Genomic DNA, 16,801 nt, shown 5'->3' with positions numbered 1-16,801 from the left:
CCCCAGTTTTCATAGTCATGTGCTTATGTCAGCAGCCAATAGACAGGTCTGAGTTTGTACAGTTCACTTTGCACTTTTTGCCTTTTACAGCTGCTGAGAGCTGCATGAAGTGTCCCAGCCAGGGCTGGGTAAAGTCATGAGTGCAGGATCATTGGTGCATCCCCAACTGAGTGACCCCAGTGTAGCACTAACTCTGAATGCCAGGGTGAGGAATTGGCCTGTGGAGGGCCTGGCTCAGTGGAGTGACACAAATATGTTTATTTCCAAATATTTGAAACATGACACGCAGTTTTCTAGTGTGCTAAACTTGAGTTCCTCAATGATTTGTAAAATTTTTTAAAATTCAGTTTATTCTCAGTGAAATGTGTGTAGCTACAGAGTGTAGTACATCAGAGTAATTTTGAATGTGGAAAAAAAAGTTAAATTGAGATTTTATTCATCAATGAGCTAGATAATGCCTTAAAATGGTTGCATATTCTGCTTACCTCTACTTTTCCAAGTTTTCTGGAGATAAACCAAAAACCATTTAAAAATTTTTAAATTGTACCAAAACTACTTCACATAGAGTGATTTGTTTGAACTTTATAGACTGATCTTACTTTCCATGTCTGAAAACAATAAAACTGATGTTTTATTTTACTTTGAATTTTCTGAAACAAAAATTCCTACCTCAGATGTATTTTAGGGAGCGAACTTGAGAGAATGAATTTGGTTTGTGCAGCTTGTTGGCATTCACTTAATTTTATATGAAATACATTATTTATTAAATCAAATGCATGAAAATGCTTTTTTAAACAAGGAGAGGAATATTGCAAGCATGGCTTAGCATGGCTTAACTTGGGTTTAGGTAGCTGTAGGGTCAACTGAATGGAATTGGTCACATAATTTCCATTATTAGAAATACTAATTTAAAAATAAACTAATCCAGTGACTATAGAACACTAGGTGCCAAATTTTATACCAGATTGGGCAAATTCAAAATTTTTAATACCTTGCCTTCAAACTCAAGACATCATAAACCTTTCCTTAATTTATCCTGAAATAAATTACAGCAAGCCTGATCCACAATATAAACAGAGAAAAGGTAATGCTGTAGATTGAGTAACCTATGTTAGATCTCTCTGGTGGATGCAGGTTGGAACCAACGTTGAATTCAAAATGTCTCTTGATAGATGGGAATACATTCAGCCTTTCACACCTGTGGAAGTGTTGGAGGTGTGATTATGACCCTTCATTAGAAACAGATGAAAGAAGTTGGTGATGCTGCCCATGCTCACTGATGTTTGTCCCTGTGTGTTGGTTCTGCCCTGTGTGACCCTGCCTTCATTTGCAAGCTCAAACAGCCTGGAAATGCTCCTGTTTGTGGAGCTTCTCTTTTAAATTCATGTGCTCTCCTCCCATCTCCACTGCATGGCATCTGGAGTGCTGTAAGGGCAGACCTGCACAGGTGAACTTGCTGTGAGGGCAGTTGGAGTGTTGGAAAGTCTGCTAAGGAAGGCAGGAGCCTCCCCTGAAATGGAAAATGTAAACTCTTCTGAATTGCTATAAATTTTAAATTAAGGGGCTCTCAGGCAAAGATATGGGAGCAAGAATAACAGTTCTTTAATAAGAAAATAAAATAGAAAATTAAGTAAACTAAAGCAACACTGGCAGAGTCAGAACCCAACCTGACACCCTGTGGGTCAGGCTGTTGGCAGCAGCCCCATCGGAATTGTGGCTCAGCCCTCCTGCAGTGCCAGGGCTGGTTCTGCTGGAGCAGGATCCTGGAGAAAGGTGCAGTCTCTGCCTCTGAAGGTCCAGGGGCAGAGGCAGCTGCTGCTCCTCTGGGAAATCCAGTGGGGAAGCCGTGCTGGTGTTCCAGAATCTCCAGATTATATCCAGGTAGGAATGCTTGGCTCCTCCCTCTGGGCTCACATCTCCCAATGGGATGATGGAATTTTTATCAGCCATGCAGTGACATTCAATGGCTGTTATCAGCAGATGTCTTATCAGCCATGTACTGACATTTAATAGTCTGTTATCAGCAGGTGTCTCCCCTGAGGGAGGAGTGATTGTGGAAGAGATAAGGAAAACTGCTCACTTGACAAAAGACAACTGCCATACAGATGGCAATAGAATAAAAATCTTGCCTTGCAATCTGGAACAAGTGGGTACAGGAATGTTTTGTTCTGCAGTAACGAGGTTTGCACGGTGCCTTTGTCCTGCAGCACCTACACAATCCTGGAGAACAAAACCTTCCATGCAGGGGAGGGGACTGAGATGGCACCTGGGGGTACACTGTAAAGGAACACATCTACTCACTGCTTGGAAAGTTGCATTTCAGCCAGTGTTAAAGCAGCTTCTGCACTTGGACAGTGACTCTGTGCTGGAGCCAGTGCTGGATCTGCATTTCCAGGGAAAACAGTGAGTGGGGAGGTGTGTGTGGGCTTTGCTGGGATCATAGCGTTCAAGAGTTTCCTAAGCCTCAAAATAATACAAAACTGGACTTGATTGTGTAGGCACAGAAGTATGGGATAGCTTGTCTGCTGTTCCCGGAGGTGGCCTTGACCTGGATTTATATTTTTTCCCATATTTAGCACTTAAGAATGTGCTGATTTATTCTGGGCAGCTGTGTATTCTGTTAATGGCTGGCTCTGTGTGTCAGTTCTCTTCTGCCTGATGTTTTGGTAGTAAAACTGGTGGTTTAGTTCCTCTTTCTGATTGTGTTTCATATATATAACACTGATTCACGAGATGGGAAATCCAGCTTTGCCTAATTAGACAAATTAGATGCAGTAAATGATGTGTTTGTGATTGCTTTAACAGAGTAATGCAGTTCAGCTGTTAAAATGCAGCTCCCACCTATTTCTCAGTACCTGTGTTAGATGGTCTTTGCTGTTTGTTTGCCTTCTCCTATTAAGATAATTTTTGTGGTGTCTCAGGATCAGGTGTTTTTCACTGCCAGTAAGAATTAATATCAAGAGTTTTCTGATTTATGTGTTCTGTTTTGTTATCAGCACATCAAGCAGTGACTCTCCCCAGGACGCCCAGGTGAAACAGCTGCATGTGGCTTGAACTTGCTTTTTGAATCATTTGCAAACTTTGATTTTTGGGGGCTTTCATCTCTTTGGAACTTGTGTTTTCAAAGCCCATAAGGGTTTGTTTTCAGAGTGTCTCAAATTTGAAAACACAAGAGTTCTGCCCTTTCTCTTTGGAGTCAAACCCCTCAATTTCACCAGCTCCCTGCATAATGCCTGACCAGAACTAAGGATTTGGTTTTCCCCTTCCATTGGTTTCTGCAGAGCAAAACTTCCAGGAAGAGGAAAACAACACCCTAAATTTTTAGGGCTGAGATGCTCAATAAGTCAAAGAAAAGAAATTTTACAGTATTTGGAAAAATTACATCCTGAAAATCTTCCCAATTGATTCTTTTGCAAAAAATATTTAACATTTCCCAAGTTTCTTTTGTTTGTGTCCACAAAGGAAATTTCATCAGGTTTCTGTTATTAGGTAAACTTTAAAACTCAGCTTTTAGATGAGGAGAAGCAGAGTACCAAGAAAGGATATGAGTTACCCAAAAGGTCAGTGACACTGTGGGGAATTAATGAGTCCAACTTCTGTGTTTTAACCCCCTGGCCAGTCTTCCCCAGACTTTTTTATTTTTCATTTGGGATTAAAATGCACAGAATTGGAGCTCTTGGTGCTTTTCCAAATTACTTTTCCAAGAGCTTTTGCTATGGAGAGTGACCATGTGTATCTGTCCCACCATTCCAGAAGCTGCAGTCAGAATTACTGAAAGCACAGCCATGGTGTGATCTCCCATCTAAGGTCATTTCTCTCTCCCTCTCTGTCTCTCTCAGCCTGTGGACAGTAATTCTGTGATATCATTTTGGTTTCTTTCATGGAAGCCCCTGCTTTCTTAAGAGAACTGAATTCTCTGTCAGCTCTTCTCATTTTTCAGTCTGACTCAAAATGTACTTTAGTTTTGAGGCTACTATGGGGCAGTAAAAGATATTTAATACAGATTTTTTGTTGTTACATTAGTTATTTTGTCCCTTTATGTAAGGCAGTAGTATTAGTTAAGATAATGAAAACAAAGGCATAAGATTTTTTTGTCCGCATAAAAGTTATCTAAATGACATGTAAAGGAGTGTAAGTGGAAATTAAGACCTGTTATCTTTATCATTAATATGGTAACATTTTTTTCCTAAGTGTACCGTGTTTTAAGCCATTGCTTAACCAAGACAGCTCTCAGATCATGTTCTCAAGAGTACCCGCAGTGTATTTAATCCATTAAAGTCACATAATTAAATGGATTGACAAATATTTAATACTAAGAATGAGAATTTCATGGGTCACTAAATAAATATCAGTACCAGAGAGGCAGAGAGGGACAGAATTTTGTCAGTCTGTGGCATAAATGAGGTTCTGTTTCTTCCATGTGCAATTTCAAATACTGTGTCAGCTACAGCCAGCTCAAACCCCAATGAGTGGCTGAGTGATGGATCTTGGTGAGATCTCATTGCACCAGTGCTGCTCTCCCTCCTTCTGTCCTCTGTGGAAAGATTTACTGAGAAGTTCAGTATATATATTAAAAAAATTTAAAATGTGCATATATATATATATATATATATATAAAATAGATAATATACATAATACATATTTTTATATATTTATATGTTATAGATATAGATGTTTTCTAGATATTATATTTTATAGATATATTTACTGAGAAGTTCAGTATATATATATTTAAAATATATATAATATATAAAGTATAAATATATAATATATAATATATAATATATAATATATAATATATAATATATAATATATAATATATAATATATAATACATTATACATTATATATTATATGTTATATATGTTATATGCTATATATATTATATATTGTATATTATATATAGATATATAGATATATATTATATATTATGTTATTTATTTTTTTTATCTGTACATATATATGTTTACTGAGAAGTTCAGTGTATATAAAATCATCAAGACCTGTGTGCTGTTACCACAGTGTCTCTATCTGGGTCACCCAGGCACAGAGCTCTCCCATCGCTAAAATGCCTAAATAGATCAAGAAAGGCAGCAAGAAAGTAATTCTTGGCTTTCTTAATTTCTTGCTCTCCTTCTTAAACAGGAGGTTTTCTGCACTCCTCATTGCAGGAAATGCCTTCATTTATCTTCTCTTTTTTAATTTGCACCCCAAGGTGTGTAATGTGTATCTCAACCAACCCTGCCTTTAGTGCTCCTGGGGCTCCTCGAAGTTTCAACATTTGGCATTATTTCATCTGGTAATGGGCAAGAATTTGGTGATTTTTTTGTCAGAATACTGCTGGCAAAATTCTCCTGATGCTGTTTCAGTGGTCCTAAAAGTACAAGAGAGACAGAGTTAGGTGATGATAGGGGTTCATTGTAAGGGATTCTTTTTATTATCCTTTATAAGGTTATCCTTATAGATAGATAAATATATCCTTATAGGTAGATATATCCTTATAGATAGATAGATAGATATATCCTTACAGATAAAGATTATCCTTTATAAGGATCCTTATAGCACACAGAACACTCGATGGAAAGTGCCAAAATGCACATGTAACATAAAGCAGATACAATTTTTATTTGTTTATCAAATTACCATAACTGACAAGAATCCCCAATTAGGGGTATAGGTGATGAAGTAACTCCTCCCTGCTTCTACCCTTTTCTGAAACCCTCCACCCTCTTAGATAGGAGCTGAATTTTCTTTATGAAAATGTGTGTCAGGGAGCTGATTTCAACCTTGGATCCTCAGGGCTTGGAGCCCCCAGGGAATTAATTTCTGTCTAATAGAGTGGGTAAAATGCTAGCTTTGAATACAATAATAGGCTACAGAGTTATTTACACAAATATAAATAAAGAATACAGAGAATATATAAAGGCAAAAATAAATTTGGCATCACTCTGAATAGCAACACTGACAGACACTGAAATACAGATTTTAGACAAGGTATTTTAACATGTGTCCTTTTAAATTTCATGGTCTCTTTTATCTGTCAGAAGTTTAGAGATGACACTTCTCTTGGTGTTTTTTTTTTTTCCTCATATACATCTAGATATATATTAACAGAACATACATATTTAAAAGCAGAAGAAACCATGGCAAAAGTACAACATGAGCTATTTCAAAATTAGAAAATGTCATGAGTACTTTTGCTTGAGCACATGTGTGTGCGTACCCATGATCTTTCTGGAGTATTCCATTGCTGCCAGGCTCTAGACATTGCTGAAAGGATGTTTTGGGCATGTGCTGGAGATTTTCCTTTGTGGCTTATGTGGGTCTCTGCATTCTCTTGCTCCAGGCACCAAGTGGCATTTGAACAACCCCTGACTTACAGGGTTTTCTGAATTAAAATAGAAAATGCCAAGAAAGCTTGTGTGAGGGCATCACCACCTTTGACACCTAAAGCAAAAAGTGATCCAGGTGTCAGAGACAGATGTGTGTCATCAAATATAAAATAAATATTATAATTAATAACAGCACGTTCACAGGGGCTTCCTCTTTTTTCCTGACAGACACTGTCCTATGATGGAAGGCCAGAAAATGAGGAGTTGGTTATTTGCTTCTATTTGTTCTATTTGTGGGGTTTTTTCATATTAACAGAGGAGGTTATTTTCTAGGAAACAGAGCCACCATGTAGAGAACAGCAGCGTGGGTTTGTTATAAAATGGAGGTGCTTCTTCCAGTTACTGATAGGGCTTCTTTTGGAAAGCCCCTTTTGTTGTATTTGAAATCAAAATACACCAAGTCTGAAAAAATGCATTCACTTGGAAATGCACAGAGGCTGTGATGCTCCTGTGGCAAAACCTCTTCACCCTCTTTATTTGTGTTGCTGTTGTTGCACACTTGTAATAACATTTTGTCCTGTAACAGCCTTTCTGAAAAGCCAGCAGCAACAATAAGCACTTTTCACTTCCTATCCTTTTAAATATCTGGTTCAATCAAGAAAGAACTGAATGATCAAGATGTTCAAGGAAGAATGGCAGCTGGGCAGTGCAGTTTCACTTTGGAGGTGTGAGTGGAGTTTTTCCTCTCAGGAGCACCTGGAGCCTTTCCCTCAGTGAGTGCCACCAGCCACTTGTCCCTTTATCCAACATCATCTTGTCCCTTTATCCAACATCATCTTGTCCCTTTATCCAACACCATCTTGTTCCATGAACCTTTGTAAAACTGAATGGCATTGCCCTCTCAGACAAATTTGAATTCAGTTATCCAATGGGTTAAAAATTATTGATATCATTCACTAAAAAGGAATGAATAGACATATATATATAAAAATCCTTGGTATGCTCGTTTTGGTTTTCCTATGGAAAATAGGCCAGAAAACTCTCCCTGCACCAATTCTGGGAAAGTCTTTTACACACAGATTTTTGTGCTCATGTCAGTAATTGTTGCATCAGATACTTTGACTTCAGCAGTGTAACTTCAACCTTCCAGGCTCTCTGATGTTGGTGCTGTCCTTTAGCTAAAAAAGCTTGGATAGGGATTGATAAGAGGAAAAAAAACCACAGAAGGGAGGGAAAAAATACAAACAGATCTCATCAATTGTCCTGATTATTATGTTATTTGAAACTGCATTAATAAATTGGGATAATTGCCTAATGGCATATTACTACAGAAGATTAAGGTGTGTTCTAGCCCGTTACGTAATCAGGAAAATCAAGATTTGGCATTGAAATTCTTAGTTGTGTCTAGATCTATAAGGCATATCTACCCCCAGAGCTTCTGTGGCTAAGAGAGCTCAGAAACTGAGCAGTGCCCTGGCAGAGGGGAGAGATGCATTGTGTGTGTGACACACGCCAGGATGAAAATTCCCGGGGTTTGTATGATGGAATTCTGGAGGAAGAAATTGAGGTAATTGAAATTGCTGCAGCTGCAAAAATATTTACACAGGGTCCCTGTGGAATGCTCATCTTTGGTGCTTGGTGGTGATGGCAGTGAGGTGGCTGCAGGTCTTTAGTAAAATAATAATAATTTATCTGACTTTCAGTGTTTTCTCATTTCTTTTGTTGTTGTTGATAAGGGAGCGAAGCAAAGAAAAAACAACCCAGAGGTGTGAGAATTCAAATTGTCATTATTTTCCTGTGTACCTCAGAGGTTTTTCAAGACACTTTGCCTTTTTGAAGTGGCTAACCTTCACTTTTGACTCTACTAGGGCAGATAAGGAGGCTTCATGACATCCTCAACCAACTGAAACATTTCCATGCATCAGAACAAAAACCATCCAGAGGAACAAATGAAAGTGAGTGAAATGATGAGTGCAGTCTTAGGGATGATTGTCATCACCAGGAATTATTATTTTCTCCTGGGATTGGAGGAAAGAGAAGCTTTCTCAAGGGGAAAAGGAAGCTTTCTCAAGGGGAAAGGGAAGCTTTCTCAAGGGGAAGGTCTGCACTGTGTTGGTATTTGAAGTGGCAACGTGCAAAGCCTGAATCTTAGAGAAGTCACCACGGTTGGTTGTGACTCTGCACCCACTCATCCAAACAGGAGTAGAATGACTGTGCTGAAAGAATTAGAGTTTCTGACTGGGAACTTCCTTGAGGCTTGCTTGCAGCTCTTGAAGAAGTGGCTGCTGGCTGGGGCAGGGCTTGGACCAGTGCCTGGCCAGGGCTTTGGGGTGCTGAGGAGCTCTCAGGGCAGCCCAGATGACTCAGGAGCCTGAGCACAGCCAGCCCTGTGCCCTGGGTGACAACCTGGGCTCTCACAACCGGCTGGCAGAAACCGACAGCGCCAGGGCTGGGCACTGAGGCAGTTTTGTTTTGTTCTATTTTTACTTTTTTCTCTTCTGGGGCAGCCCCCCTCCCCCTTCCTTCTGAATTGTTTCCTCAGCTCAATCTGAGTCTCAAAGCCTGCTTGCCTTGAGCAGCTGGGATGACTCTGGACTGCAGGAACAGGCGAGGAGCATGACTTGGTGGGGCTGTGGAAGGGTCTCAGCCTCCAGAAGGGACAGCCCACCTGTGTCACCTGCAGTGCTGGCAGCCAGGGACATCTAACACCCCCTCAGATGGCTGCCTGCAGCCTTCCTCTGGGACTGTGGCTGCTGCTGCTGCTCCAGGAGAGCCAGACATCCCCACAGGTAAGGCAGGGGGACAGCAGGAGCCTGCATGGTGAAATCTGGGGCACCCGGGGGTGCAGAGCCATCCTGGGGGTGCAGAGCCCTTGAGGTGGGTGTGGGATGGGTACAGAAGCAGGGTTTGTGCAGCCCTGTGGGTTAAAGGTGGTGAGCAGAGCTCTGAGGAGATAAAGGCACAAAGCAGAGCAGCCAGGGGAATTTGCCCTCTCTGGGATTTTTGCAGGCAGGAGAGTGGGATATGAGCTGGGATCTGCATCTGGTTGGCTCTGCTGGAGCTGCTGCAGCTCCAGGCACATTATCAACAAGTGAGTATAAAAAGGAACAAAACAGCTTGGGAATGAGGAAAAGGCTGGGGAGTTTTATTTTTCATAGGGCTGGGGGGTTTATTTTTGCCTGTGTGACAGGCACATCCTTGCAGAGCTTGGGTCAGAGGGCTGCTGCAAGTCAGGAGAGGCAAATTGAAAGGTGTAGAGGCTAAACAATAATAGATGTTTTCCTTTACACCCCCCCACCCTACTGACATTCATGACTTCCTCAAGAATCCACTACTATTTCTCAATTGACAGGTGTAGAGGCTAAACAATAATAGATCTTCTCCTTTACACCTCCCTGCCTTACTAACACTGACTTCCTCATGAATCCACTACTATTTCTGAATCAAAAATCACTTCAAATAGACACAACCCACTAGCTGTGCTCAGCTGATGCTGTAGATGCACAGCAGCTCCCTGCTCTGATGGTATCAGCTCTCTGTGGGTTTGCTTCCACCCACACACTGCCACTGGTCCCCTCCTCCCGTGGCTCACACGGCAATGGGCCCTCAGCACCTGGCAGAAATCCAGGTGATTTCCCTGGCTGACAATGAAAAATTCACATTTAAAGAGCAGAAAGGTCAGGCACAGAGAGGCTGCCCAGGTGAGGTCAAGCAGGTGAGTTTTGCATGGAGTGTTGGATGAGAAATGAGCTAATTCCCTTAGAGTGGAAATACAGACATGTATTAGCCTAAAACACCTGTCAGCACATGGGAACTAAAAAATCCAGCACATCACCTGGGCTGCCAGATTTCTTTACAAGACACTGACTCCACTTAAATCTTTAAAAATGCCCAAGTTCTGTGCTCTCTTCAGACATTTGAAAAAGATCCCCCTGGTTCTTTTGGTAGGAGTGGGAGTTTGCTCTTGTGTCTTCTGCTGTAAATTCCCCTCCCACATTGTAAATTTGGTTTACTTTCCCCACATAATCTGTCCTGCTACTGTCTGCTCCCTGAGGCACAGAGGGATAAGAGTTCTGTGGGGTTGGGGTCTGGAATTCCTGCTCCCCAGAGGAATTCTTGGGAATGCATTCAGATCAGTTTGTCCAGTGTGCTGAGTGCAGACTGCTGTAGGAGAAAAGCCAGTAGAAACAAAAAGATGATATTTTCTCTTTGACATCACTTTTAATAATTTGTTCACAAAATGAATGGGGCAGGGAGAAAATTTGGTTTTCTACTATTCATTATCAATATTCAGACTCAGTGTAAAATTTTCACAGACATTTCTGGGATGAGGATTTGGCTTTGCCCTGTCCTGCACTGCCTCTCCTGCAGCAACATTTGCTCTTACTGCTCATGCAGCACAAGTGATACTTTCTCATGTGAGCAAGTCACTGTTCAGTGGTCATATTTCTAAACCATGCTCCATCTTACCTCAGTCCACAGTTTGGGTTTTGTTTCTTTTTATATTCAGAGAACTCTCACTTGTTATAATGTCTTTACTATCCAGCAAATGAAGTTTGACTACTTGAAGCTGTAGATTTTCAGCTTTTTCTGTGCTGTCAGAATTTGGATAGAGGCTTGACAGACAGTTAACTGTTTTGCTGCAGTATTAGTCAGTTCTAGAATAGCCACTGCTGGTAGATTTTTTTCTTTTTTACCGTAATATGCTTTCTTCCTGACTTACAGCTCATTTGTAGCAAGCCCCATTTCTTACTCTGCCTCACAGTCACTTTTTCTCTATGAGCTCAAAAAACCATAAATAAATGAGTCAAACCTTGTCCTGACTGAATTGCAGAGTAGCCACTGAATTCAGCGCCACTTTTACAACTCCATTATTTAAATTGGAATAGCAAACATTTCTGTAGAAAGTCAGAAGGGCTATAAATAGCCTATTTCCTAAAACAAATTCTCTCAAGCAAGTGCTGAAAAACCCAAATACTTTTGATCTCTATGTTTGCTTTATTTAATTGGTCCTTGATCTGCCATGCATACAGAAAAGAAAAAAATAATTGTTGACTTGCTGAGTGACTGAAAGCTCTAAACCAGTGCCTGCTGTCCCAGAGCAGCCCAAGCAGGGCAGGAATTGTCATCTTTCCTTTCACAAGATGTGTTCCAGCCCCTGCTGAATCCAAAGCCTTTGCTTGAAAAGAAATTCAGGGAGAAGGATAAAGACCTACTGTCCACCACAGCCACATGCCTTACTGCAATATCTGTGTGATCTTGGAATGTTAAAGGTTTTTTTTTTTTATAATTCACATTTACAAACAGAAGTCTAAGTTCTAATGGCAATAACAGATATTATTGTAACAAAACTGACACTTCTTCATTGATGCCTTAGAGGAGGAGAGTGCTGGGGTTAGTGTTAAAGAGTTAAAGGGTTTTTTAAAATAATACACATTTACAAACAGAAGGCTAAGTTCTAATGGCAATAGCAGATGTTATTGCAATAAATCTGGTATTTCTTCATTGATCCCTCAGAGGACCAATGGGGACCAACCTTCCTGCTGAGTTAAGAGCAGAACTTTGCATCACTGTGTTGCTGTGACAGGTCACGTTAGGAGTCAAACTGCTTTAGAATTTGGAGGGACAAAGATGACGAGGATGGGGGCATGGTGGCTGATGCTGAGCACTGACATGAATGTTATTAATCACTGAAAGGATCTGTGCTAATTTTTATACTCATGAAACACCTGTGCTGAGCAGATGCTGACTTACAGGCATTTTGCTTATGGATTAGATGTGATGGGGTCTTCAGAAGGTGGTTTCCCAGTCACAGACATCCTGCTGGGATTTGTTATAATGAATTTCTGCTGGATTAAGGTTTTTTTGATTTAGAGATGGGGTAATAGTGAAAAATGCCAATCACTTGGTTTTAGAATTTTAAAAGTTTAATAGTAATAAAATGGTTATAAAAGTAGCAATATAATTAGAGTAATAATAATTTGGACAATTAGGATTAGGACAATATGAGACAATAAAGACAAAGAGTTAGGGAGAGTCTAGATAGCTCTTTCTGGGCAAAATAAGCCCAAAACCCGACCCATATTAACAGAGGATTAACCCTTAAAAGCAACAGCCTGTTGCATGTTCATACACCTCATCCGTGATGCATAAATTCCATTCAAACACAGGATTCTGTCTGGGCAGTGTCAGCTTCTTCCTCTGAATCCTGATGGGGCAGGAGGTGATCGAGACAGGAAGAAGTTCATTTCTCCTGATAATGGAGCAATAAATTCTCTTTCTCTGAAAGATTCAGGTGTCCTGTGGCCTCTATCTCCTTTCTTAAAAAAAATATCTTATATAGCAGAGTTTCTGCTTTAACATTTTGTTATAATCTAAACTATATTTAACACACTACTTAAGAGAATTGACACAGCATAACTTTCTAACATAACACATATAATATTCATTTGAATATTTGCGAAAAGCCAATCATAAACTATGAATTTTTACCAGTAATTGAGAGGTGTCCTTTCACAGCAGGGCACCTTGGGTTTGGCTCAGTAGCAGCACAGGTGGGTACAAAGCTGTGCCTGTAGCTGGACCATTGAGAGCAGCATTTGTGGAGGTGCCAGGCATGAGCTGTGGCTGTGGGTGGCTGTGGAGCAGAGCTGCCCTCCCGTGGAAAGGGGGAAAATAAATTTGAGTACTCTCTCATATGTATATCTGCACAATCTGTTGAGTTTGTAGGCCTGTTTGTGCAGTGATTTATCCCTGCGCTACCACCAGGTCAAATCCATAATCAGAATGTGCACTGTCGGAACCAGGAGCAGAAATTAATACTAAACTCCTGATTTTCATATTCTTGGCATGGTAAATTTTAAAAAAAGCTCTCACACATTAAAAAAGTTCTCTCAGATTTTTCACAGACACTATTCTTTTATTTCAACCCCAAACCAGACAATTAAATAAGCTGTAAGCTTATGTGCTGCATTAGGGTTAGTACACATGTTTAAAATTCAGCTTCATTTGCAGCCAGAGTTGTTGCTCAGGAGAGCCAGGAAGAAAAAATTGGGTATTTGTGGTGACTTCCCACAGCTCTGCAGAGAAACGAATCCAGGCTGACTTAGCCACAGCCAGGATGGTGCTGTTTCTTGAATTTTCTTTATAGAAAGTTAATTCACAAAGTAACTGAGGAGTGACTGGTCATTTCTGGGAGTGTCTGTGTGGCAATGGCACCCCCGCACACAGAGGGGAGTGTTGGATTTGTAGGGTGCCCCGACAAAGGAGGGAATGATGTCTGACTCCATGTTCTTAGAAGGCTAATTTATTACTTTATTATACTATATTATATTATATTATATTATATTATATTATATTATATGTATTATTTTAATATATTTATAAAACCTATATTATATCTATAAACAATGTTTTACGTAGTTTTATTTAAATATATACAATTATAAATTATTTATATATAAATATAGAAAATATCTTCATATATATAAAATATATCTTTATATTTATAGATATAATTATATATTATATATTATATTTATATATTTATAAAATTTATATTCTATATAAAAATGTTTTAGATTTTTATATAAATATATGAAAGTATAAATTATTTATATATAAATATAGAAAATATCTTTATCTATAAATATATAAAATCTTTATCTATAAATATATAAAATATATATTTATATTTATAGATATAAATATATACTATATATATTATATTTATAGATTTATAAATTTATATTCTATATAAAATAATGTTTTATGTATTTTCTAGAAATATATAAAATTATAAATTATTTATATAATATATATTTATACAAACTATAATTATATATTTATGTAAAATACATAAAATAAATCAGAATTATTTTATATAAATATATAAAAATTATAAACTATAAAATAATATGTATAGTATATATTATATAGATTATTTTATGGTTTATAATTTATATATTTTATATATAAATTATATAAATTATATATATACACTATATATATGTATATATAGTATATATATGTATATATATACATATATATATATATATATATATACACATATATATGTGTATATATGTATATATATGCACTATATATATACACACTATATATATATACACTATATATATACACACTATATATACTATATATATATAAAAATATATATATATGCTATTTATATTATATATAAAGAATACTAAACTATACTAAAGAATACAGAAAGGATACTTATTAAATGTTAAAAAGATAATAATGAAAACTCGTGACTTTTTCCAGAGTCCCAATACAACAATATTGGTTATGTAGTGATGAAAGGTTATTTCTGAAATTGGCTAATGAGCCAAAATAACTCACATTGGAGTCTAATCAGGCATTTACCTGTGGGAAAACAATCTCCAAACACATTCCACATGAGCACAACACAGGAGAAGCCAATGAAATAAGAATTATTTTCCTTTTCTCTGAGGCTTCTCAGCTTCCCAGGATAAAAGTCCTGGGTGAAGGGATTATTTCAGGTTATTGCAGAGGATGTGAATGGCACAGGTGATGAGCAGACACCGCTTCCCTTTCCTCCAGTCTGGGGCTTCCTCCTCAGGGCAGGAAAGCACCAGGTGCCCCTTTCGAGGGGGTTTGAGTCAGGCTGAGCAGGCAGAAACTCCTGCTCCTCTCAAGCAGGTCTCACTTCTGTTACTGGGCTTGGATGAAATTTAATGGTTTCAATGTGTTTCTATTTCTTGTTCTTCTGTTCATTTCCTCCTTGACCGAAAGCTCCTGTTTTCTGATGGAAATTACGTAATTTTTTATATTTTATGTATGTTAAATAGGAGAACAGGCTGTGGAATGAGTTAGGCATGAGATTCTGCACAGGGACAGCAAGTATTGTTTCAAAGGCCAGTGGGAAATTCATTGGCAGAAAGTGAGATGTGGAGTTTCTGAAATATTTAACTGCTCTACCAGTATCGTGTGGGAAAATCTCCAGGGGATTTATCAATTCTTAAGAGAAAAACCCCCAACCCCCCCACAAAAACAATCACTATTCATATCTTCTAGTAAATACTCAAAATGAATTTCAGATAACAACATTTTTAGGGGATTCTTAAGGGAGATACCAAGTTCAAAAATCAGATTTTTTCATCAGAACACTTGTAGCACTGTAATTTCCCAGAGAATGTAGTGGCCCAGCCATACAAAAACTAAATCTTATTATGTTACAAATTGCAGTTGGGTCTCATTTAGTAAGCTAAAATCAAAACTATTTAATGTTTTTTTTTAAACTAAATAAATATTAGTTATGTAGTGATGATAGGTTATTTCTGAAAGCCTTCACTCACAACAGAAGTGGGATTAGTTATTTGATTAAGGGCTTCATCATGGGAGCATTTGCATTCTTTTCAAGGCAAAATCCTCTTGCAGGATTTGTCCCTAAATGATAAGTAAAATAATTTATTGGTTTATAATAGAAACGTAGGTTGCTAAATTGAAACAGTGTGACCGCATAAATAACAGAAAACTTGGATACTGCAAACAGGAGTGACCTCTGTGGATTACACCAAATCCTTAGCTCCAATTAATATGAGATAATTTTAGGGAAGTAATTTTTTTTTATAATTTTATTTTTAATTTTAGGACATTTTTTTTTTTGCTAACTGCAATTAGCATTGCAATTTTGCAATATTTGTAAAGGAAATGCAGACAATAATTGAGTTGCTTTGGGAATACTTGAATTTTCAAAAAACTGTGGGCTTTTCCTTACCATCTGCAACCACCATTGGGGTCTGCTCTAGTATAGAATTAATTGTTTTCTAATTAATTAATTGTTTTCTAATTGTGTCTTTTGTCTCTTTCAATTTCTAGACATCATTAACTCCATCTCATTCCTGTGACACACGAGAGAATTGGTTCTATGATGAAACATCACAAAACTGCTGTTACCAGTGCCCCTCAGGTATGTTTATAATTGAATTTATAATGATATAATTTATATGGAGCCCTTCTCATGGAGACAGTAGGACCCTTGTGGATCTGCAGAGTTGTATTTTGTCCCTGAAGAAAGGAGCAGTTTCATTAATCACTCTCTAATGTGGCTCCAGATGTGAATCTCCTCTCCTCTGTCCTGCTCCTGTGCAGTCTGCATGCAAACCAGACAACCTGATCGAATTTTTATGGGATTTTATAATTTCACTCGACATTGAAGTAGCCAGGTCAAAGAATTCATTTCAAACTTGCCTGTAAGAGCCTGAATGAGAGATGTGGGACTCCAGGGGCTCTCCAAAATGCAGTTTATTCTATCCAGAGCCTGTGCCCACAGCTGTCAGCTCCAGCTGCAGGCAGGCCTGGAGACCCTTTGGTTTTGGTCATAATGCATTATATACTTTTCTTTTGGTTACAATGAATTATATACTTTTCTTTGCTGAGCATCTTCATACAGTAGAACCAATCTATACCTTAACTTTTACCTAT

The 16,801-nt window shown here is 38.3% G+C and overlaps 1 protein-coding gene across 1 annotated transcript in view; it reads left to right on the top strand.

The window, feature by feature from the left end:
• The first annotated feature begins 8,643 nt into the window (after window positions 1-8,643).
• Window positions 8,644-16,801, top strand: part of TNFRSF1B (TNF receptor superfamily member 1B) — a 35,780-nt gene continuing 27,622 nt past the window's right edge. Inside the window, exons 1-2 of the mRNA XM_026796897.2 lie at window positions 8,644-9,120; window positions 16,196-16,286. Coding sequence (XP_026652698.2) covers window positions 9,049-9,120; window positions 16,196-16,286 — 163 coding nt within the window. The 5' untranslated portion in view covers window positions 8,644-9,048. The remainder of the gene's footprint in view (window positions 9,121-16,195; window positions 16,287-16,801) is intronic.

Source organism: Zonotrichia albicollis, chromosome 25 (assembly GCF_047830755.1).
Source record: "Zonotrichia albicollis isolate bZonAlb1 chromosome 25, bZonAlb1.hap1, whole genome shotgun sequence".
NCBI lineage: Eukaryota > Metazoa > Chordata > Aves > Passeriformes > Passerellidae > Zonotrichia > Zonotrichia albicollis.
This window is presented reverse-complemented; position numbering and strand designations above follow the sequence as displayed.